This window comes from Gymnoscopelus braueri (genome assembly GCF_963280865.1).
Source record: "Gymnoscopelus braueri genome assembly, chromosome: 9".
In the NCBI taxonomy this organism is placed as follows: domain Eukaryota; kingdom Metazoa; phylum Chordata; class Actinopteri; order Myctophiformes; family Myctophidae; genus Gymnoscopelus; species Gymnoscopelus braueri.
In genome coordinates this window covers 9,776,128-9,801,562 of record NC_137610.1, presented here as the reverse complement: position 1 = coordinate 9,801,562, position 25,435 = coordinate 9,776,128, and the positions used below count along the sequence as shown (strand labels likewise).

The following is a 25,435-nucleotide window of genomic DNA, read 5'->3' as shown; positions in this document are numbered from 1 at the left end:
GTCCATATCAGAGGTATGGCTTGACAATATGCTCAGTGTGAAGCTTATTAGTGTGTAGTAGATTCCCATGTCCCTCATTGCTGAAGCAAAGGCAACCTTCATGTTTGTGCAAGAGACCGCCACTAAGGACAACGTCATAAAATACCCACCAACCTGGAAAGATACATATGTTAAGCAACATTATGTTATGCAATACAACGGACAGCTTCTGGAGATATATCCATTTAAAGTAAAATTCCCCTTCTGTAAATGAACAGCAGCGATCAGTAGTGCCATACCTGCATGAAGTTCTCTGCAGTGATGAGCGCCTCGGTGCGGAGTGTGTGGATGAGGGTGCTGGCATGCTCCTTGTCCTCGTCGGGTCGGTCAAGGGAACACACCATGATCTTGCTCAGCATCTCCGGCAGGAAATGCTTGGGGGCCTTCATGTCTCTGATGCCATTCACTGCCTCCATCAGGTTCTTACTGTTCAGATACTCCGTCATAATGGTCTCCTGAGAGAAAAAAAACAGTAGCAGAATGTCTTCATAATTGCAAACAGTAATCTTGCTTGGGTGGAAATGATTGTCATCACCTACCCCAAAAATATTGTTTTGATGTTAATACCTCTACCTTGCACATTGTATTGGTGCATTTAGGATTAGCTTGACAAGTGTATGGACAAACAGAAGAAACAAAAATTTTTATTTCCATGTCATGCCACTAAAGGAACCAATGGAGATATCCTACACTGAAATTAAAACTGCCTAATGCTTGGCAGGGACGGATCATGAGCTCACAGGCTGAGGCAGCTCTTTACATATTGAAAATCTAGATGCAAAGCACTACCCTACTCCGCATGGTGGAGCTTCCTGCTTTACCACTAAGACCACAGCCGAGGTGGGAAAACAATGGGATGGACATCTGGACAAAACAATAATCTAAAATTGAATCTGGTCAATTCTGCTCTGCAGTGAAACCCGCTCTATTTTAAACCATGTGAAATCAATGGTGGTTAAAATAAAGTTTACTTACAGTTGTCTTCAGCAGTTCCTCCCTGGCAGGCGGTGGTTTCTTGTTGATCTTCTGAGGTTTCTCCTGGATGGGTGGTGGGTTGGTCTTCAGTCCAAGCTGTGGAGACTGAAGGGGTCAAAAGGTATGTCATCAATTAGATACATTTAATTAGAAATATCAAACCAATTGATCAGTATCCTCAAATTGTCTGGCATTTTGTTTAAATAAATACATAAAGACAATATAAATACAACCACAACAGGCAAATCAAATGCAGTGGCACACTATGCTACGGTTTGTGGACTTACCTGTCCCAGGGGAGGGGTCTGGGTGCGAGGTGGCTGGGCACTGGGAGGGATCATGGTGGGGATCTGGGGCTGGAGCTTGGGTGCCTGGTTCTTGTTGAGGAGGAACTGGGCGGGCCTCAGGCTGATCTATACCACCATGGCAGAGTATCATCATGGCCAACGACAGCAAATGTGTATCATTAACACAGATATCTCACGTATATAGGCATAATCAGTTAAAACCAAAATAATACACATCTAAAAACAATTACAAAACTAGAAGCAAAATGATGAAAAATGAACTTCTCTCCGACAAGTCGCGTCCTCAGTGGAGGCGTGCTGCCGAAATGATTAATATGTTTACTTGCGTCGAGAGAAGACAGCATTTGTCATCATTTCCTTCTAACGTAGGTCAGTGCCCATGCCCTCATCTCTCATAATCGCAGTCAGTGGACCAGATGCCAGTTTGAAAAACAGAAGTGTAGAGGAGGAAGAAAGGAGGCGAGGAGGCCAAAGATGGAGGGGACAGGGGAGAGAAAAGACTGGCAGCTGGTTGTACTCCTCAGAATAACGCGTCTTTTTATAATCACTGGGCATGGAGTCTGTGCTAGTGCAAGTAGATGGCAGACATGTAGTGCTGGGCAATAGATAATTTGCATCAATGTGAAAGTTTTACAACATAGGGAATATAATATTTTGATTTATATTCCAAATCAGTAGTCTGATTAGATCAGAAACTATTTATTTTCTAGTTGCTCTTAAATCTTTCTATTATTTGCCATATCATTGTTGATACATTGTTGAATTGTGTTGTTAACGTTAAAGAAGTTTAGGAAAAGAAAAAAGAAAATCCAATAGGCATGTAGTCATAATAGTGTGAGATCACTTCAAGTCATATTGCCCAGCACTAGGTTGGTAACCAGAGCCAGGAACAAAATGCAGTTATTTCTTACCTCATCTGCATTCATCTGTCCTTTCTTGATGAAGCGCGGAGCCATGTCCTTGGACTGGACCTGCTGCTGACTTATGTGGTTCTGATTCTGGTTGATGAAATGCTGGTTCTGAACCTGAGGAGGAGCATAATGACAACAGATCAAGATTTTGGTTATTATAAGTAATAAAAAAAAAAGTTAATGCAATTGTTTGAAAGCAATCTATTTAAAAAAAAAGCCAGGGATATAATTTTATAATATTGGATATTGGAAATCCTTATTACAGACAAATATAATTTTGAATGGCTAACCACGCAACAAATAGACATAAATAGCAAACCTCAGCTACTAAACCCAACAAAAAAATGAAACCTAAAAGGATGATTACCTGGTTGGTCTTGACAAAAGGCTTGGCCCCCATATCAAACTGGGTCGGCGGTGGAGGTGTCGTGTGGCCACCATGGCCGTTGAAGAGCGGGTTGGTGCGATGGCGTCCCATGGTGGGCGAGTATCTGTCCTGAATGACCCCCGGGCCTGTCCCAATGCCACTCCCTGGAGAGGGCAGGTTAACAGATTAAGTGTTTTAAACATACTAAAGGTGGGCTCAGACTGCAGGATGAGAAGGTATAACATTTGCGCAAGATGAAGGCAGAAACAGGGGGAGAGGCTTTACCTGGCATCTGTCCAAACATATCAGCCAATCCCCCGAGAGTCTCCCTGTCCAGTTTGATCCGGTTGTGCATGAAGGGGCCTTCAAGGAAGAAGTCCATTTTCATCCCCTGAGACATGGTTGCTGGGATGAAAACACCCAAATCCTACACACACACACACACACACACAAAAGATCAGTTTTATTGCACACTCATTGACTGTATTACACTTAATTGGGCTTCTGTACAGCAGTTGACTAGTATATTTAGAATAGATTTCATGGTTTTATTGATGATTGCTCTTAAAGGCTTAGTCAGCATTGGCCCATGGCTACATTTATTTTAACTCCCTATGAGCTGCAGTGTACAAAAACACCACAATGTTCAGTGAATTTTGAAGGGTTCCCACAATGCTTAGCGGTTTTGCTTTTAGCAACCTTCAGTGGCAGCTCGCCTTCACCAACCTTATAACTTCTGAGGGTGAAACAACAACCGAGTTGCTCTGTGCGCATTTCATGGTTTAAGGGTTAACATTGCGACTCACTTTTGCGGCATCCTGACGGACCTGGATGATCGTCTTTGGACCATTGTCGATGAAGGCCTTGCGGGGGATCCAGTTGTTCTCTCGCAGCTCCACGGTGTCCTGCAGCAGGAAGCGGATCCTGGCGGGCAACTCCTTGTTGTTCAGTAAGGAATGCATACGGCCAAAGTACTGATCCATTAAAGACTGGGGAGAGAGAGGTGACAGAGGATATGAAAATGGCTAAATGAAGGATGAGAGAGGTTCACACTACCTGCACACAAGTATGTAGATAGGGGTTTACATTAGGGTTGGCAGTCATCCAAAGTGGCACTGACCAGAAGGTGCAACAAGCCACTAAGTTATTATTATCTACTTTAATTATGGGATTCTGCACACTTAACAGATAGGGGTGTGCCTATTTTTACCTGTATATCGTGACAACCACACATTACTATGCGTTTCATTTCACTGAGCTGGTAACATTAAGACAGTGGCAATCTCTATCCATCGGCCATTTCTCTCTCGCTCTCTCTCAGTGTCACTTGCCTTCGGCACAACATTTTAAGCTGCCGTGCAGTTCATACCAGGCTTGAAATCAAACCTACCACTGTTTGTGTGCGCAGTGTTTCACTTGATGTCCACTAACAATTTAGAATCTCAACCACAGACACTGGTGTGTAAAAGCTGTATTGACAAGAACATTGTGTAGAGGAGAAAACGGCTATATCAGCTGGGGCAGTGTGGGCGGGCCACCAAGACCACTGTGGTCGCAGGACATCTACATTTTTAAGTGGCATACTGCCAAACTAAGGCCCTTATACTGTAGCCTTTAATGCAAGGAAGGAAAAGGTTGCTTTTAAGCCAAACTCTTCAGTAACATTGTTACTGATTAGTTATCATCTGATCACCTTAATCTGTGTGAGGCTACAGAACACCTTACCCTGGCTTTCTCATGGTCGAGTCTCGGCCCCACTGTTCTCATTATCTGACAGAGGCATTCCAGATCTTCCCCCATATCCCCGAGCTGGACTCTCTTCTTCTTTTCCAGAAGCTTCAGAGAGGAGATAAGGTGAAGAGGCATTAGTGGTACAACCTGGTTTGCAATATTGGAAATACAACACCATACATCCTAAGACACGTTGACATTTTAGCATTGTTAAAGTGGGACGGCTACTTATGTCTGAAGCCGAAACAAAATGTTATTTTATGACTGGTTTAATAATATGACTCCGACATACTTGTATATGGTACAATACATCTGGACCCACCCATCAGATTGTTCCCTTATAAATACAGTATATTCTTGCAGTCTAAATTTCATCAGTAAATATTACCATTTCAAACATTGTGCATTTAATTATGCAACCCTTGATAGTACATTTTAAAGTGATACACAATTAATAAAAACAGGTAGCACGTACTGTTTTGATGCACTTATGAAGGATAGATTCATGGATGAGGTCGAGTTTGCCAAGTTCCCCGATGAATTTGATGTTGCCAAGCATCTTGGCCTTGGCAATGGAACGCTGCTCCGCCTCCTCAGAAGTAAGAGGGTTGTCATGTTTGTCATAGACTGGAGAGGAGACAGAGAGAGAGGCAATAAGAGACTGAAGGGGAACATCCATTAGAGCAGTGGTTCCCAAACTTTTTAGCTCAAGATCCAAAAGATACATTTGGTGTCTCCCTGGGAGCCACACTAACAAAAATACATTATGAATTAACTACTTAAGCCCCATTTAATAGTGAAAATAGCCGATCTACAAGCTCACAAACCATTGCTGGGAAACACTACATTAAAGAAGTATAAATAGTAAACTGGATTACTCACTTTCAACATTTCTGGTACGGTTTTCAAATTCATCTTGAAGTTTGGAAATCAGAAGTCTTCTGAAGGTCTGCAAATAGAAAGACTATGTTATGGGGTGTAAAGACTAGCCGTTATGAATCAGTAATCGATTTTTACATTAACAGTGCGGCTATGCACTGACCCCTGGATCTATGTAAATGTAACATGAATCGGACAATGTTTTTAATAGTTAATGGCAAACATACATTTTCAACCAGACTTACTGTGCTCTGCTTTTGGGTTGTTTGAAACTCTCCTGGCGGGCCATCAAAGTTTGGTGCGTCCTCTGCCAAACGCAGACATAGCTGAGCATAGAGCGAGCTATACTTCGGCTCTTCTAGGGCTTTGTCTACAATCTGGATAGAATGAGAGGGGGTTAGGGAGATACACGCAGGATTAAAGAAGCCATTGGCGCATGACTAAGTATCAGTCACTTGAGGGCATTTCCAGTAACTAAAGAATACATTAGAACAATGTATTCAGTATAAAAATAATGTACTTTACAGAATAATGTATGAAAAGGAAAAACCAAGATAAGGCTCACCAGCAAGATGATTCCTTTGAGGACGAGTTTTGAATCTACGCCCGCATTCAGGAGCTCAAGGCATAGCTTGTCAAACTTCTCAGGCGTGAGCTTGTTGAGTGTGCTGGAGAAACAGTGAATGGGGAGGTCAGTGTCATTATTATTGAAAGCTTGGGGTTTTTTGCAGAGTAAAAGCATTTTCATGATTGTTGGCAATGGCCACATGGGTCCCAGAGAGAGACCGATCTATGGAATTGTGAGGGTGAGGAGGAAGGTCTACTCTCACCAGCATGTTAGGATAAGTTAGGGAGTCTCTTGTACATGACACGAGGGGGCAAACAACTTTGTATTGGATCCATAAGAATACAACCATGCATCATCCCAAATGCTGGTAATATTAGGTGTAATGGTGATAATATTAGGCTGTTGTTCTCACTCACAGTGGGGGATGATTCTTAGTGTACCGTCTCTTATATTGACAAGTCAATGAGTACAAATATGAAAAGAATATTGAGCAACTATATGGCTCAACCCTGTGGTGTTCCCAAACATCTCTTAGACCCACTTTCATCCCCGTTTAAGAAACAAGAACACTAACGGGCTCCTTTCACGCCATTTTACAAATCACAGATATGGGACTTGGCCTGACAAAAATGTTCAGTCATGAGATTTATTTTGTTGCGTTAATCCCTGTAATCCCCCTCCTGGATAGATATGATGTTCCGTTAAGTATTTTCATGGCTATATTCCACCTTTGAACTCTGACATGCTCTCTCCCACACTATGCACAACAAACAGCATGATTGTGTAAATAAAGATCAAACCATTATCAAAGTTGTTCCTTCAGCACTGGCAGCTTTGAGCACTGCTATACAGATATATCCATCTATCTATATATATATATATATATATATATATATATTTATATACACACGCATAAATGCGCTTCAGTTATCTCTTCCAGACAGTTTAATCAAGTGGGACACTTTCAATCTCAGACTATTCATAAAAGCGCGCACGCACTGTTATGTTTAGATTATTAGGATATGAGCAGATCAAACGTGTTGTCGACTCTAAAACATCCCTTTGAAGTCTGACATCGCACAGATTTTACACTCCATCTCCCAGACAGCGTAGTCATAGCCCGAGGAGACGGTCCGTCCAATACCAAAACAGATAGGCAGTCAACACTTCTGGTGAGTTGACATGAAACAGGCTAAAGTTAACAAGTTTATGTACACTTGCTGTTATTCGCACCAAGCGGTTTGGAGAGCTCACACTCTCTCGGGTCTCTGCTCCTCCAAAAGCAAATTACCATTTGGGACGCAAATGATTTCCGGGCTTAGGATATACCTATATCCTGAACATCATATGCCTACTATTCAGGGCGGGATTAGCAAAGACCATAGCCTGCTAACTGGTGAGCAACATTAAATTGAGATTAGCAACGGTGACTTGCACGGACACTTGTTCGCCTAGCGACCTCGCTGTCGGAGCACCTCCCTTATTGTCTATAGTTATAACATAACTTAAGTCAAAGTCATGCATTTGTTGTAAAACATATGCAGGACACCAAAACAAGTGGTGAATGAACAGATAAAAACATTAATAAAAGGCAATTATGAAGGACTTTTTGTATGTGTGTCGTTGACAGTCAATCACATGATTATGAAATAACCGACCCAGCCCTACTATAGTCTATTACCATGTACATTTTTAAAGTCATTGCACCAATACTGAGTAGTGTACTTGTTCACTAAAGTGTTAGGACAGAAAAGAGTGACCTTACCCCCTCACTTTCCTGAAGATGGCATCGTGTCGCTCTTTTTCGTTGGTTGAGTTGCTGGAGCTGAGGGAGTTGACATCTCGTCTAGTGCTTCGTGAAGGAACCCATTTCTGAGCGCTTTGCCCTGGGGTTTTCCCCAGGAACTCGCTACCAAAAACACAGGAAGGAGACTTGAGTTACGACCACATCATTTACAAACTGATCATGACATCTGGTGTGTAAATACACAACCAGCAACATCTATGATGCTCGACCTGTAATAAATCACAAGGAGCGACTGCGTGCTTGATGCAGCAGTTGTGCTTCATATTTGTGCATTTTGAGGGGCAACTGAATATGACCGCTTGCTCAAAGGCAAAGGATTATTTGACCAATGCTCTATGGCAAAACCGCATTGTCTATGCAGTTTTGTGAGTTAGACACATGTCACACAGTAAATAACTAGCCAGATCATGTCAACTGAGATCAATGATATCCCAATCTCATTATATGGCTGTACTGTAAGGAAACTTTGCTAAAAAATAAAAAACCTCCATGGTATAGGAGGTTACCTGTTTTGATCTCAAAACGGCAAATTGTACCTGTTGTAACTGCTATGCAGATTTAATAATAGGCAAAGAATAACGGACATAATTACATCGTTGCTTACTCATGCAGCATTTACTTTGAAATAGGTGCCAGTATACAGTATGTATGCCAGTAACCTCATGTCAACATGAAGTGTACTCAAGATTGGACCCACTGTCAGTGGTATGATGTCATATAGTATTACTGCTCATCATGTGTGTTGGCTGCTTGAGACCATGTGGACTGCACACTTTAATGGCAGCATAACTGTGAAGTGGACAGACTCACAATTGCTTAACCCATTAACACATCGGGTGCCAAACACGGTCTGAACCGTGTTTGCGCAGAGTAGCGGTCCGGTGCCGAACACGGTCCAGACCGTGAAATATGTCTTTTTGTTTTTTTCGTTTTTCTCCACACGGGCGGGGCTAGAGCAGCTCTGGGAGTACCCATTGTGATCTTGAGAAGGATAGGCCAGATAGATCACCGGAAACAAAAACATGGCTCCCATCCCTTCCTGTGTATTTCCTTCTTTAAAACACCTATATCTCCGAATCTGTTTCCGGTGGGGAAAACCGGTCATGCGCGATGCGCGATCCCCCCCCATTGTAACTCGCGAGTGAAATGTTATCGTTCCAGGCTGTAGCCAGGGTCATCGCGCAACATGAATGGATGTTTTTTTTTACATGGATTTGCTCCTCGTGGAGTCTAGAGCCTTAAACAGCAAAACGCAGTCAATGGGGAGAATGCTGGCACCCAACGTAAGTTGTTATGAAAAAATGCTGGCACCCAATGTGTTAAGACCTGAAACGCATCTGTGTCATTTTTTTATTTGAGCTAAAAAGCATTATTTTACACTTTGGGCTATTAAAAAAATAGCAGATATACAAGCTCATAGCGCGGCACCGAGTGCCGCGCTACGAGCTTGTAGATCTGCTTTTTTTTTTTTATCGTGAAAATGTGTGCAAATCTTTGAATATTCTATTATTTTAAAGCAAACATTTGTAACTCAAATCTTTGCTTCTGGGGGTCGTTGGAACAACATATTTGGAGTGTCGTCAGCCAAATACATATCATTTTGGGGGTCCTTGACATGCAAAAGTTTGAGCACCAGTGACATAGAAACATTTGTTTTTCAGAATACTGTTGGGATTTAGAGGGCATTTGTAGAATCGGCGTCAGGTCTTAATGGGTTGAAGTAATGCCCTGGATAGGAATGGATTTTAAAACCAAATAAATGTATGCCCTTGTTGGTAAAATGTCTTATTACTACACATACCTGTTTCCGACAGTCTTGGGATAGTGATGAGGTGCACCCCGACCACCTCCTCCCCCCGAAGAAGCACTGGGGACACAAACAAGAACACAGTGGAGAGGAACACTTAGCACATGGAACATTGCGCAACATATCATTCATTTCTGCTACATTACACCCCCAAAGAGCCCGGCACCTTCACCTCATTGATAATATGCCAAGTAGTGGCTCCCCTATGCTCCAACACAGAATCTGTACTGCCTTCGAGACATCTCAATGGCTTGACTCTGCATTCAAGTTGACAGCCTCAAGGCCAATTACTCGGATTACCTCTCCATCCGTACTCTGTGTTAACACTGTCTTTCTGCACGTTGTCTGAAAGCTAACGGACGCGAAATATACAGGCGTAATATCACAGGAAACCGTCAGGGCTCAGGCAGTAGTGAATCCCCTACCAGACATATCAAACAGTACACAGCGAAGAAGAAATAAGGTGGAAGGGAGATAAAACATTATATTTAAATGGTTTAACATACCACCTGCATTGGCAGATGGCACTCTTTTTGCGTCTTTCTCAGAAGATACATCCACATCACTTCCTACAGTCACCATGTTTGTCTACAAAGAGACGTACGTAGCATTGTGTGGGTAGAAAATGTTGCTTTATACTGCTCTACAGCAGATTAAATGGTTGAAATATCATTTAGACAAAGTAGTACGGAGCAAGTATGTGAGCAATGCCACTTGTGTTCCGATTCTGAACACAATATATTTATACGGATCCGTTCTGAATGGAGTATAAATTGGCCTTAACAGGGCTACCCCTGCAACTGCAAAGCACACAAGTTTGAATTCATCGTATTAGCCACTAGGCAGACAAACTAACTTAGTCTTGTTTTTAACTGGATAAGCCATTCATACTGTTGCATACATCCACAGTTCCTAATTTCATTTGGAAAAGCAAGTATATTGAAATGGACATTAATATCAACAAGTTATGGCGGTCGTATTACAAGCATAATAAGTAATGCCCCAGGGATAAGCAAAAGGGTTGATATATTCATTGAAGTTGTAAAACCTATTAATATCAGGTGAAACGATTTAAGCTGAGATTCAAGCTGTATGAGGAACACAGTGAAATAAATTCAATGTTCACCTGAAAACACAATAAAGCTCAATGTGACGATATAAAAAACTCATAACTTGCCAAGCGAGTGGAGTTACGGCTTTATTGTTTGCCCCCAGAGACTTCATGAATAAACATTGCTTTTTGCGGTCAAAGTGATTTTCATTGCCAATTGTTTGCGAGGGCCAGAGCTGCAGCTGCCAGTATTACAATGTGCACATTTAGAAGAGATGCTCAATACCGCACATAGTGCCGTTAGCAGCTGGCTAATGGAACAAATACTTGTGAAATCAATAGTGCCTGGTGGTGTAGTGATGATGTGGTGGCAGGGACACCCATGCACCATCTTGCATGCATGGGTGTCATCATACACACTCCATTATGTAAAAACAACGCTGCAAACATTCTACAGCCACCCAGAGGTTAGACATAAATATGGCCAATGCATGAAGATCAGAGTCAACGTGGTGTTTGCCTACACAGTTGCCCATCACCCCAAGGCCTTGCATGACATCAGTATCGAGTGACATAATGTACATAGAATTACTGCAAGTCACAAATTTGATATGAAGTTAAACACACTGAATATGCCAAGATGAAAACCCTTACCCTAATCTCGCGTCACCAGGCTTTCCACCGTGGAGGTAGAAAGCCGAGTGGTCCGGTTTATAAAAAAAGAAAAAAACTATCACGTTCCGGTGGTGGGTTTACGGTTGGCGTCACATTGTTTTTGCTCCCCACATAATGCGAATCAATTAGTTTAGTCGCGCTAGTCGCACTACGAATAAAAGATGAACAAAACAAACGATTATGATTATACCAAAAGAAACGAAACGATTATACCAATTTAACCCAATTTTAAACTAGAGGGATAATTTTGGAGGTTACGGCCGGCTGATGTTGTTAAGTTATCTCCGTCCAGACTGGATCAGAAACCCGAAAATGGTATTGATCCCAGGATACCCTTACCCTAAGATCAATGGTTTGGAATAGATGTCATCTTACGAGGGGAGCTTAGGGTTGTGTGGAGAGACAAATATTCTGGTGCATGCCATATAAAAAGGTAGAGAGGACAGGGCAGGGCAGCAGTTTCATCTTGGCAGCACCAAGTTCAAATATGGACGAAGAGCCATGAGGTGTAATTCAAGGCTGCTAGGTGGATACTGTTCTATTTGATTAGAGGGCCTTCCTAATCTACTGACATGCTCATAAATATTCAGGAACTATGGAACTATGGTTATGTATGGGGGGAGGTCCTGCCCTTGGTCATCTGATATGCTTGATGTAATGAAGACAGACAACAGTGATACAATTCATTTAAGGCTCAGTTTGAGTGCTGATATTACATCTCCTAACAAGAAACTGGTGTTTGAAGCTTTGCAAGGCTCTTTATTCCTTTCCACCGTTGTGAAGGCTACACAAAGAAGATCTGACTGACAGCCATTTTGAGCTTTCCCCACATCCTGCTTTGTTTTGAAGGCTGCAAGTCCCTGCTTCACAAACTCTAACAAGGGGCTATGATGGCAAAACAATTCCCCACGTGTGCTTGCATGACACCAACTTCACGATTCCAAAACATTTGGTAATTACCTGAAACGAGAAGCACCCCCTTCTGCAATCACACTCTCCACTTTGGCGGCTTGACAATGAAGAATCTTTAAAAGAATAAGAAGAATAGGGAGGGGTGGGGGAAAACGGTGCTGGGGAGAAAAACAAAACACATAAGATTAAAGTGACACGTCATAGGAGCAGGCTTCTATTAATTAAATAGGCTGCTGTAACATCACTTTTTTTTTTTTAAATGAGGATTACGTGGTTGCAATTTATAAGGTTAGCTTGTGAGCAACTCCATAACAAATATTCAGAACAAATAACGCACATCCTCCGTTCTTTGGTGCTGAGCTTTAACTGTATGAACAGTGATACTGAAACAAAAATAGGGCTCGCAACTCACTTTTATGCTCCAAGGTTTTATTCATACAAACAGCAGATATCTGCTGTTTGTTCGAATAAAACCTTGGAGCAGAAAAGTGAGTTGCGAGCCCTATTTTTGTTTCAACTCCATAACAAAGACATGGCTAAAGCTACCGTCAAATAAACACCACAAAACAAACCTTGTAATCAAGGCATTTTAAAATGTGTGACCCGGCAGCTTGGCATACACCTTACTAGCTGATATAATGTAAAGCCAATACAAAGCACAGCCAGATAATGTCATATGGGAGGGTGTCTGTAATTTGTCTTTGTCAGTCTGCAACAACAAAGCACAAGTGGGCCGCTTGGCTAAAAAGCTCATGTCTGTCTGTTGGCTAACGTCAAGGCAGTCAGTCAACAAGCCGTTTATCACGTTCCACAAACCATCTAGCCTTGGCTCAGGACTATTATAGATGTATTTAATCGGATCTGACTTTTACTTTCGTATCTCTGTCTATGCAAATGTCGAAATCGATAAAAAAAAAAATACATCCATGATATGTCTTGAAGCAAGTATAAATCGCATAACATAAATTGCGCCCCAAAAGTGTCGTCAAATGTAATCTGTACTTTACTTGTCACGTTTTTAAGGTCAGCGCACCGGTGTCGCCGACCTCAAATGGCAGATCTACAAGCTCGCAACACGTCACGCTGCGACGCATCGTGAACTTGGCGATCGGCTATTTAGTATGTTCGATGCAGCGCGACACACCGCGTAACGAAGTATAATTCAGGCTTTGTTAACCATGGCTAGACTAGAGCATGGTCAGCATTCATCGTTGATCACAGCAAGCAGCACCAGCGTTGCTATTTTGCCAACACCATTTAATAAGCTCGCCAGGAAAATGTCAAACTGAATAAAGTGTTAGTTTTTTTTGACAGTCAAAAGGCTCTTGCAACCTAGCTGTAGAATACAACTCTCGTAGACGTATTTATGATTCTGACGTTTTCAATCTACGAGAGTTGTAGGGTTCACCCCCCATGGACACAGGGACTTTCTGCACTATACCCCGTAGACACTCCAAACATGTACAAATTGAAAATAACGGTGCTTAACCCCACGCCCCAAATGTTAACTCTCGCTACGGGGTAGTAGTTTAATGTAATAATCCATATCTTTCAATAAAGAAGTGTTTTAATGCCGTCTGTGGCCGAACGCCACTTTTTCACCCTCGTTTACTTCCTGTTTACATCGAGTGTAATTCCGGGTTTCACCAGATGGCGCGCGTCACTACCGCCCATTGGGAACTTCCGACAGAATCGGCCACAGACGGCATTAAAACACTTCTTTATTGAAAGATATGGATTATTACATTAAACTACTAGCCCGTAGCGAGAGTTAACATTTGGGGCGTGGGGGTAAGCACCTTTATTTTCAATTTGTACATGTTTGGAGTGTCTACGGGGCATAGTGCAGAAAGTCCCTGTGTCCATGGGGCGTGAACCCTACAACTCTCGTAGATTGAAAACGTCAGAATCATAAATACGTCTACGAGAGTTGTATTCTACAATCTACAGCTACTTGCAACCAGGACTAACATGTTAGCACAGCCTCGAGTGGTTCTGGTTGTCGGCATTAAGAAATGCACACATTTAAATCCCACCGTACCCGGGGGTCACTTCATACGTTATGCTTAGCGAAATATTTTATGGGACATGATAATATCAGCTAGTCAAAAAAAGTAACGACGCCATTTTCTACTCTATTCTTGCAAACCAAGTGAGCTGCATGCAGGCAGGCTATGCTAAGCTACCCGGGCTCATGCTAGCCTCTATGTCCCGATGTACAGAATGCTTGGCTAGCTGCTAGTAGCCATTTTGGAAGAGAAGAGAGGGGGGGGAACGGTGAGGTTACCGACAGAAGGGAAATGTAAAATATATATGCCTTTACCTTTACGAAAGCAACGTCAGTTTTGTAATGTCGTGGGGCCACCAAAGAAGAAATAAAAGGAATGGAGAAGAAAAACGAGCTGTTTTAGTGTGGTATTTCCAAGAGACCCGTGTATCTCTGCAGCGAAATGACGAACCATTGCCAACAACCAGCCCCCTTCCTTCCTACCCGTTAGCTAATACTAGTAGCTACTAGCTAGCACACAGTGCAGAGCTGGACAACCAGCGTTGCCAGATTTTGTGCGAGAAATAAGCAATGTAGAAACACTGTACATACAAACATAGCAATATACCTTTAAACACTTTTGGAAGAAAAAAAAAACTGCTATTTGTGCACAACCTTGCAAAGGTTTACCAAAAACTAACCTTTCCTATGGCCAACTATTCCTGACAGCAAATGCACAATATGGTTTTGTAAGTTGGATTCGCCTCAGTTGCAATGTAACAGCTCTGTGTACACATCATTTCTATTCCCTTTCAATTGTACAGTCATACATTATTTTGTTTTGATTGTAATTGTTCCACTTTTGCTTTGGCAATATGTTACCGTATGTTTTCACATGCTAATAAAGCCCTTTGAATTGAATTGAATTGAAAATGGAATAAGCGCCTAGGCTATACATGAGCGCTTTCAATTGGATATTTTCAAAAACTCGTGCAATAATATTTGGAATACTTTTTAAACATTTTAACCACACAAATTCTCCCTGGGTACAAAACATTTTCATGAAAATATTTGAGAACCACTGGTTTAAATAATAATATCATTTAGAAGCAAGCCTAATTAAACAAGTACACTTTAGAAACAAGCCCAAGAAACAGCAACCTGCAACTACAAATATTTACAAGCAACTTCACAGAAAAATAAGCCCAAAGTCGCTTATAATAAGCGGACATGGCAACGCTGCACCACAGCCTTGTGGGGGTAGAAAACCCTCAATATGCACTGGACACGTCATTTGTTGCCATGTCCTTCTCGGCCAATAATATCGTACATTATGTTTTTCAGGCGTTTACTTTAGTCCATATTACCCAATGAGAAGTATTATTGGGGATTAAAAGTGACTTCCTCCTCCTCCATTTGATTGACACTCTGTAACTCATCTGCAGTGCAGGAAAGAATTTTGTCAACTTTTTAATGATAATAATAATAATAATAATAAACTTTATTTGTATAGCACCTTTCATGACATGAAATGCAGCTCAAAGTGCTTTACAGAGCAAGGATACAATTACAGTTAGAACCAATTTAACAATAAAGCAAACAAAAATAAAATAAAATAAAATAAAAGCAGTAAAATGCAGTAAAATGCAGTGGCCCTCGCCACTACACAACTACAACACAAATGGATATAACTTAAATGTAGTGGCCACTGTCCTCTACAACACAGCTAAAGAAATATCCACACTTCACACAATTGCCAATATTACATGTGTACCTTGTGTACCTTAGTAATATATCTTCACACAATTGTCAATATTACACCTTAGTAATATATTTTCACTTAGTAATATTACACCTTAGTAATATATTTTCACCATGTTTACCACGTGTGGACTAGCCCAGGGGATCTGCTAACTTATCACATCCAAACCACACACCGTACACCCCTGAGAATGATATCGGGGTTATACAAGATATATAGAATAAACATAGACAAAAGGATCTGCCCTGGAGGGTCCACCACGTGTCGACGTGCCCCAGAGGATAATTCACTAAATCCTCCGGATGGAGTTATCAGACTAAAAATAAAATAAAATAAAATAAAAGCAGTAAAATGCAGTAAAATGCAGTGGCCCTCGCCACTACACAACTACAACACAAATGGATATAACTTAAATGTAGTGGCCACTGTCCTCTACAACACAGCTAAAGAAATATCCACACTTCACACAATTGCCAATATTACATGTGTACCTTGTGTACCTTAGTAATATATCTTCACACAATTGTCAATATTACACCTTAGTAATATATTTTCACTTAGTAATATTACACCTTAGTAATATATTTTCACCATGTTTACCACGTGTGGACTAGCCCAGGGGATCTGCTAACTTATCACATCCAAACCACACACCGTACACCCCTGAGAATGAAATCGGGGTTATACAAGATATATAGAATAAACATAGACAAAAGGATCTGCCCTGGAGGGTCCACCACGTGTCGACGTGCCCCAGAGGATAATTCACTAAATCCTCCGGATGGAGTTATCAGACTCTTGTCTTTTAACTACCGTGACTCTCTCTTCCACTCACACAAAACAAAAGCAAAGGCATAAAACAACATTAAAATAGGGAATACAGTGAGGAATTAAAAATCAACCAAAGAATCAGCTAAAAGCAAGAGTGAAGTAATAGGTCTTGAGCTGTGCTTTAAAGCTATCGACAGAGGCTGCCTGTCTTAAGTGTAATGGGAGTTTATTCCACACTGTCGGTCCGTAAAAGCAGAATGCTGCTTCACCGTATTTTTTATATGTCATTGTAGGCACCTCGAGCAGGTCAGCACTTGAAGACCTGAGGGCCCGGTTTGGAACATATCTCTCTAGGCAGTCGGAGAGGTAGGAAGGTGCCAGACCATTTAGAGCTTTATAAACTATTAAAAGAATTTTAAAATCAACCTAAAAACAACCGGGAGCCAGTGTAGTGAAGCTAGAACTGGAGTGATATGTTCTCTCATCCTGGTTTTAGTTAAAATTCTGGCTGCCGCATTTTGAACAAGTTGTAATCTGTCAGTTGTTTTCTTTGGCAGGCCAGAGTAGAGTGCGTTGCAGTAATCAAGCCGAGAGAAAACAAAAGCGTGGATCAGCGTTTTTGCATCGTCTAACGACAGATAATCTCTAATTCGTGCAATATTTCTAAGATGAAAGAAAGCAATCTTGGTGACATGATTAATGTGTGTATTGAAATTCAATTCAGAATCGATAATCACCCCCAGGTTCTTTACTGTGGTGTTACTTTCTACAGCCAGGTTACCAAGTCTACTTGTTATTGATTCTCTCTGCTCACTGGAGCCAATTATGAGAACTTCTGTTTTATCCTCATTTAGCTTAAGAAAGTTCTCACTCATCCAGCATTTTATACTGGACAGACAGGTCAATAAGAGACATGTTTGTGGATATTACTATTGTAGGGCTACATTTGGTTTTGGTTTTACGTCTAGTTATTACAGTAGGTCAATCATTAAAACATCCTTTAGCACGTGAACCATAAGTAATTCTCATCGTTATTTTAAATCAATATCTGAACTACAATTTCTATCTAGAGAAACTTGTTATTTGGCTCTCAGTGAGCAAAATACAAGGGCATGATAGTAAACTGTTATCGCAAATGCTGGCGAATGTTCTGTTCCAGACAGTACATGAAGTGCACATGTAGCTCCCAGAAAACTGTTAACTGTTCAAAGAAAAAAACATCTTTGTCGCTGCACCAATAACTCCTATGGCCTACGGGCAGGGACAGTGCCTGTCAGTTGCAGCAGGGGGTGTTGAATGGGAGGAGGAGTGTGTTTCGACCTCGCACTTAGTCTCGCATAGCCAGGCGGTCTGAGATCTTTGCCCTACAGTACTGATACATTAGCCTGGTAAACCAAACCATCCCGGTCGCGTGAATTAACGCGACCAAAAAGTGGAAGAGCCAATCGGCGTCTGCACTCAGGGCCCATGTGATTGACAGACACCGATTGTCTCTTCCACTCTTTGGTTTCTGCAAAACGCCGACCCAGCGCTTGGGGCCAGACCGGTCTGCAGAAGACACTATGATAATGTGATACATCTGGTGACATCTAAATTCATTGTAGTTTCTAGAACAGTGGCGAGAGAAGCCGCTAGCAAACTTCTGCTTACTGCTTTGAAAACAAATCATATGACCATCCCAATATGAAGGCCCTAAAGTATTTGCATTAGTTCTGTAATGCAGTTTTTCTTTAGGTCTCTGAATTGTTTCCACCCAGTTTAAGCAACATTGAATTTAGATGTCACCTCACCAGATATGAATCGGTACACAGAGATCTCTGATCGTATGGCTATGCTACACCAGAACTAGGACCCCAGGAAGACTAGAGGCTCATTCATGTGTCTCTAATGGGGATCCTTTAATAAACATAAACATAAACCTCACACACTCAACGTCAACAAGACCAAGGGGCAGAGCCGTCTGGGAGAAATGCGGGCCCTGTGCGAAGTCGCGTGCCCATCCGATTTTTTTGCGGTTTTGGGCGGATATTTCCGAGTTTTTGGTGGTTATTTGCGGTTATTTCTTTTTAAAACTCTTAATAAATGTGATTCTGTTCATTAAAAAAAAAATGTTTTTTTTTGCGGGCCCCCCCCAAGTGCGGGGCCCGGTGCGGCCGCACCGCTCGCACCACCCTTCCTGCGGCCCTGCCAAGGGGCAACGTCGACTACAGGAAGCAGAGAAGAGAGCACATCCCCATCTACACTGATAGCATTGGAGAGGAGAGGCGGTGACTGCAAATTCTTTGGCATACACATTGCCAAATGTGTTTGACATTGACCTCACTTGGGCCACACACAGCACAACAAAGCTTGTACTGCCTCAGATGGCTGAAAAGATTCAGCATGAGCCCTTGGGGAATCCCCAGGAAGTTAGCACATCAGCACCATCAAAGGCATCCTGACAAGCTGCATGATTGCCGCCTGGTATGAGAACTGCACCGCTCTTGACCGCAGAGCAGAGTACTACAGAGGGCGATGTGGATGACCCAGTGGTGTAAAGTAACTAAGTACATTTACTCAAGCACTGTACTTAAGTACAATTTTGAGGTACTTTTACTTTACTGGAGTATTTCCAATTTTCTATACTTTTACTTCTACTCCACTACATCTCGGAGGCATTTATTGTACTTTTACTCCACTACAATTATTTGACAACTTTAGTTACTAGTTACTTTGCAGATATAAATATATTATATTATAAAACATACATTAACCACTTTAGCCCTATTTTATACCTAGGCTATTTGAAAATAGCCGATCTACAAGCTCACAACTCATCACTACATCCTAGTAGTCAAGAGTGCTATAGTTGGCGCCGGAGTCAAGAAGTAATCCAAAAGAACTAAAAGTGCCAGAGTCAAAGCCGGAGTCAGTTATCCCAAAAGAACAAAACAGACCCCTGTGTGGAGCCTGATGGCTACTAGAACAAAGCAAAGTCGCATTGTGGTGTGTCAAGGGGGATGAGTATGTGGTTATACGTGTTCCCCATCCCCTCATAGAAGGGATTGTAGAGGTTCTCCAGGATAGCACCCAGCTTCCTCCTCCATTGGTACCATGGTACAAATGGTACCAAAGCTGCCAAAGTTACAGGTTAGATTACAAATGACATGACAATGTATGTGTTGCCAAACAGGGTAGTGTAAAATAAAATATCCACCACCACCATGTGACATTTTCCCTATCACTAGCTGAGCTGAGCATTTTGTAAACTAAGAAAAGGGTTTATTAATGACCTGCAAAGTCTTCCAACTCTCACAGAGTCCACTCACTATCACCTCAATCACATCTGTCAAGTTTGGGGTTGAACTTGAATCCGTCAAAGGCCAAGAATCATGTGTTCCACCCAGTTATCAACAAGGGGAAAATACAAATGAGGAAGATACCAAATGGGACCCTCGGGTAGTTTACAGTCAATCAAGATTAAAGCAGTGGTTGAAAGTGTTTATTTTCACCACCACTGCAATCAATCCCCAAGTTTCCATCAAACCTAAAGCAAGTGTTATATAATATTTAGCTGTTTGCTCTTAAAATAGTTTAGCATTTTGCATTATTACAGAGGTCCGGATACAGGCAGAATATCTCATGACTCACTTTTAGATACCCCAGATTGATATCCACTTTCTTCAGCATCCTGAATAAGGCTAATCAGATAAACTAGTTTATGAGGGTATCCCAGAGCAGAAGTGAGTGTAATTTTATATGAAGAATATTTCTTAATTCCTGTCCTGTCCTGACCCTGAGTACTCCTGGTTTTATGGAAGAGAAAATTAACAACTGTATAGACTGGATCACGAACACCGAAGTTGAAAACTGTTGGCTGTCTTCACTGTATATCAATGAAATAAGTGTAATTTATATTATTCCCACAAGAGGGCAGAACAATACCTTCTCTTAAGATGAAAGATGGAAGCAGGTGACACTTGTATAGCTCTGTACACAATAAAATCCTCAATATCAATTGAACTCTGAGAGTGTACAAATGGATAAATTAACATCATGTACCTCCGACCGACTGGCATCAAACTCTAATGAAATAAAATACCTGTATATTACTGTGCCATTTGTATAATGCACCAGTATTATGCTTTAGACTCTCTATTAAGCTCCCACTCTTGACCGTATCACCCATTTCTCCACTTTGCCTTCATGATAACCTGGCTTAATTCATTGACCTTCATTTGATTGGACAACAGTATATCTGTATTTTATGGGGACTCTCTGACCCCATTGGCGAACTTTGTTTGATAAAAGTGTGCCCCTGCTCCTCCCCCTACAACCCCCAAAATACACCCTCCCACCCCATGCTTGCGTTGTTACAGTACAAAGTGATTACAGATTTAATTAGCTGAGGACCTTGCTGCTTCAGGGAGACTCCTAAATCCATATTGATATTCTGCAGAGGCTGGAGATAGAGGCCTGAACCTGCTGATGATGACTTCACGTGGGAAACTGCAGAAAAACTGCAATGATTTGTAACTTTCACCCTCTCCTGTTTTTACCCCCTGAGGCTAATCTCTCCATTGCAGAATGACGCAGAGAATTATGCAGTGAGCACAGTGGCGATCAATGCTGTCTCACTTCAAGACCAGCGCTTCGATACCAAGAGGCCCGCTGTCAGGATAGTGTGATTTCTTTTGATGAGAACACGGGGACAATGCTATTGATTTTGAAGGAGGCCAAATTTTCTGTGTGTGTGTGTGTGTGTGTGTGTGTGTGTGTGTGTGTGTGTGTGTGTGTGTGTGTGTGTGTGTGTGTGTGTGATGAATGAGTTCTCGCTTCAGTTTAAAAATGCCAAGTAGAGCTGTCACATGTGTCAAAGCCTGAACATCCCATGGTGTAATTCACTGAGGCAGAGCGAGGGAGAGAGAGAGAGAGAGAGAGAGAGAGAGAGAGAGAGAGAGAGAGAGAGAGAGAGAGAGAGAGAGAGAGAGAGAGAGAGAGAGAGAGAGAGAGAGAGAGAGAGAGAGAGAGAGAGAGAGAGACACAGACAGAGAGAGAGAGTGACACAGAGAGAGAGAGAGAGAGAGAGAGAGAGAGAGAGAGAGAGAGAGAGAGAGAGAGAGCATCACCTACTTTCAGAGACCTCCATGATGTTCAAAAGAATTGTCAGTGTGACCCTTTGCAAAAAACACAGTTGGAGCTCAGCTTAGTTACAATCACAGCATGATAGTTGCAATTGGGTAAATTGGGTACCAACTTATCTGTGTTGTCAGTGAATGACACAAAAAGTTAGTGATGGAATGATGGAAGGATATTCTTTTTGATGTCTTCCTATAAACTGATTTCAGCAGATATTTCTGATCAAAGTCATCAAACATTTGTATTCCGGCTTTGTCGGTCATCTATGCGAACATAATTGATCCGTGTTCGGGGGAGGGAACTCGGGTGGGGACTGGGGAGGGTGATGTTGGTCATTGCACGTACTCCTGCGGGCTGGGGGAGGCACCTGTCAGCAGGGAGTGTTGGGCGGGAGGTAGCCTCGGTCCCAGCCTCACTCATCTGCCAAGAGAAGAGCCTGGTCACGACCTAAACCAGCGAGTGTCTAGGAAGTCCTGAGTGGGCAGGATTTCCGTCGTACGCGTTTCCCCCGGAAACGATATTTTTTGACCAATCACAACACTCGTTTCATTCATGGAGAATGTTAACAGATTTGTAAAGCATTTCCTTGGGCGGTACTTCCGCCAAATGTAACCGTTTCCGGTTGTCACTTCCTAGACAACCAACAGCCCAGGTCTTGCCCATCGTGGGCCGGGAGGAGTAGACCCTACGTCCTCCCGGTGGGGGCTCCTCACTGGCAGGTGAGTCAGTAGGACACAACAGCATGCAGGGACAACACAGAAATGTGTGTGGGGAGGAAACAGGCGCTAAATTGGGGAGAAAAACAGGATAACGAATAATTGGCTACTCTAAAAAACAAAAGATTAACTGATATCATAACACTCCATGACATAAAAACAAGAGCACTCTGAAATCGGAGCAGATTTTCTGAGCGTATTTCCGAACACACGATGACTTCATCCATCATGGTGCAGATGTTGGGCCATGCTGTGAATGGACAAAAGCCATGCATCATAATTTAAAAAAACTAAACAAAAACAGAACGAAACAAGGCAGACACTTGATGCTCTATATTATTTGGACAGGTAACAAGCTGTTAATTTGCTTTTAGTGTCTAGATTTTATTTTGCAACATTAATTTTATTGTATGTGATTAAAATGGAGTGTGGTTACATGCTTGGACATTAGCAAAAATACCAAAAGTATTTTACCTTCAAAATCTAGCTTGTGCTGATTTCTCCAAAGTTACATACTTTCAGGCTGTTCTTCTCTGAAAAACAGCAACCCACTGAACTCTCTGAATTTCCGAATGACCAGAGAGCACCCCTGTTGCGCTCCAGTGCTCTCAGAGTGTATTTACGAATGTATTTATGAGTGGGGGATCTGTCTGCACATGTCTGCCAGTGACTGGCTCACGCTAAAGGTCCCCAAAGTAAAGACTGAACTGGGGAAAACAGCCTTTTGTTTTAGTGCCCCAACCGCTTGGAATGACCTACAGCTTAAATGTAAGATCTGTTCTCCCATAACATACGGCCAATTTAAATCCTTGATAGGCAGACCTACCCGCAAGTGTCTGCAACTGCTTTTAAATTTGTGTTGTATCACAAGATAGGGGAAAGGTTGTTTTATTTTGTTTCTGTTTTGTCTTGTTTTTGATATGAATATTGATGTGAATAGGAAAATGAAATTGTACTGTGATGTATCTCGGCGACACTGCAAATGAGGGCAACCTCAATGTCTTTCGAGAATAAATAAAGGTTTGAAATGAAGTGCGGGGAGCGTGAGCAGACTCCCTACCACATAATCACCACCTGTCCCCTGTATAGACCACCTTCGGAGGCTGGCCTCTTTGATGTGGGACCTGAGACGAGGGCGCGGCAGAATGACACTAAGCTGGACATCTGATGATGATACACGAAATAAGAAGAAGACTTATTTACACCTGTAATGTGACAATAAAGTTGATTCTGATTTGATGTGTTCAGTTGACTTCAATTCAGTAGCTATAGTTCACTGATCACTGAGAAAAACAAAACAAAACAAACACTAAAGTACTTTTTCATTTTACATAAATACAAATGAGCACAGTAGCAAACCATACACTTTCCCTTTAATGTCCCTATATGATTTCATGTTTCTCCCATTGTATGAGAAGTGCATTGACTGCATTTAATGTGTGGTGATAAGAATCATTGAAGTCTTTCATGCTGTCTTTCATTTCTGCTATGTTATAGATTATTCCAGTGGTAGCATATCACTATTGATTTCCCTCCTCTGCTTTACAACATGGCTATTTGCACCAATTTCACCTTTAAACCTGTGGGCTATTTGAATTCAACCAAGAACCCCAAAGGAACGTTTTGCATACATTATCGATATTCCAGGATGAATATTTTGAGAGTGATAGGCTCTGACCTGACCCTTGCACTCCTTAGTAGTTGGCTGCTTAAAATATGGGTGATCCAGGATTATTAGACACAGAGGCTTGTTGTCGCACTCAGTCATTCTTGCTGAGCGCTGCTATAATAAACTTAACTTGAAGGAAACATTCTTTCCCTTAGAAATATGTATGACATTTCTTTATGTTTTTTTTGCGGTAACCACGTACCGAATGTCACAACAGGCAAAACATTCTGTGAAGATAGGAGAACATTTGCCGGAAATAGACGAATAACAAGCCCACAGCGTGTCGCAATGTGACACGTTGTGAGCTTGTAGATCAGCGATTTCCGGCGAAGAGATTTGGTGTAGAGGCACAAAAAGGAGGGGGCCAAGTACAGTACAGACCGCTGGGGGACCCCGGTCAACGAAGTATAGGGTTTATGTGGTTGATTTATCCAGGGAAACTGAGCACATAGCATGTTCTTTTAGAATACCACCCTGCTTCACGTTCTTTAAAGGAGAATTCCGGACATTTTAAGTGTTATCTTTGATGTCTCGTTACTCACCTACCGACGTAAAAAGTGGCGTTCTTTTTTTCCAGAGATTCCCCTGTCGTCATTTTTTAAACCCCCTCATAATGGGAGCGCGTGGCTTAGGGAAATTCGTCTATTATAACCGATGCAATGTTATGTTATTATTTCTCTACTACTAGTCATTGTAGAGTCTCATGATAGTCAAACATGCGCTGAAAGTTCCTGAGAGGCTACCGTTAATGGCGAACGATTTAACACTGGTTGCTTGTTTCTTTCCAGAACCTGGCAACTTGGTGTTGCCAGGTTGAGAAACAAGCAACGTCGGTAGGTGAGTAACTAGACATCAAAGATAACACTTAAAATGTCCGGAATTCTCCTTTAAGCGGCAGTGGAGGTAGAGCGGCAGTCTCGGAATCCGAAGGTTCCAGGTTCGATTCCCGGCTCCTCCTGGCTATGTGTCGAAGTGTCCTTGAGCAAGACACTGAACCCCTAACTGCTCCCGATGAGGAGGTTGGTGCCTTGCATGGTTTCCTCTGCCGTCGGTGTGTGAATGGGTGAATGTGAAATACATTGTAAAGCACTTTGGAGAAAAGTGCTGTATAAATGCATTCCATTTACATTTACTGTATCTGCTTCTGGTGGTCACTGAGAAGTACCACTGGAGCAATAGGGGGATAGTAGCCACAGTCTACTGTAGTGTAGGTAGGCCTATCCTACTCAAGTGTACCTTGATTGTGGTTGTTGAAGGTTAAATCTGATTTACCGACATCTGAACCAGTGCCACATTTCTCAGTAATGCTATAATACCGGTATTATTTAGCCAAGATATGTATCTGCAGTGTTTGCGTTGCAATATACGGTTGGTAATAGTGC

General features: G+C 42.0%; 1 protein-coding gene across 1 annotated transcript in view; it reads right to left on the bottom strand.

Moving 5' to 3' along the window:
- Positions 1 to 24,152, bottom strand: part of eif4g2b (eukaryotic translation initiation factor 4, gamma 2b) — a gene marked incomplete at its 5' end in the record, with an annotated part of 30,264 nt that extends 6,112 nt beyond the window's left edge. The window contains 18 exons of the mRNA XM_080438017.1: positions 279 to 494; positions 1,015 to 1,119; positions 1,302 to 1,427; positions 2,234 to 2,347; positions 2,601 to 2,764; positions 2,886 to 3,027; positions 3,407 to 3,589; positions 4,326 to 4,436; positions 4,807 to 4,958; positions 5,214 to 5,280; positions 5,456 to 5,587; positions 5,776 to 5,878; positions 7,544 to 7,687; positions 9,387 to 9,452; positions 12,079 to 12,188; positions 14,354 to 14,432; positions 23,445 to 23,548; positions 24,063 to 24,152. Of these exons, the coding sequence (XP_080294143.1) occupies positions 279 to 494; positions 1,015 to 1,119; positions 1,302 to 1,427; positions 2,234 to 2,347; positions 2,601 to 2,764; positions 2,886 to 3,027; positions 3,407 to 3,589; positions 4,326 to 4,436; positions 4,807 to 4,958; positions 5,214 to 5,280; positions 5,456 to 5,587; positions 5,776 to 5,878; positions 7,544 to 7,687; positions 9,387 to 9,452; positions 12,079 to 12,188; positions 14,354 to 14,432; positions 23,445 to 23,548; positions 24,063 to 24,152 (2,208 nt within the window). The remainder of the gene's footprint in view (positions 1 to 278; positions 495 to 1,014; positions 1,120 to 1,301; positions 1,428 to 2,233; positions 2,348 to 2,600; positions 2,765 to 2,885; positions 3,028 to 3,406; positions 3,590 to 4,325; positions 4,437 to 4,806; positions 4,959 to 5,213; positions 5,281 to 5,455; positions 5,588 to 5,775; positions 5,879 to 7,543; positions 7,688 to 9,386; positions 9,453 to 12,078; positions 12,189 to 14,353; positions 14,433 to 23,444; positions 23,549 to 24,062) is intronic.
- Between the last annotated feature and the right edge of the window lie 1,283 nt (positions 24,153 to 25,435).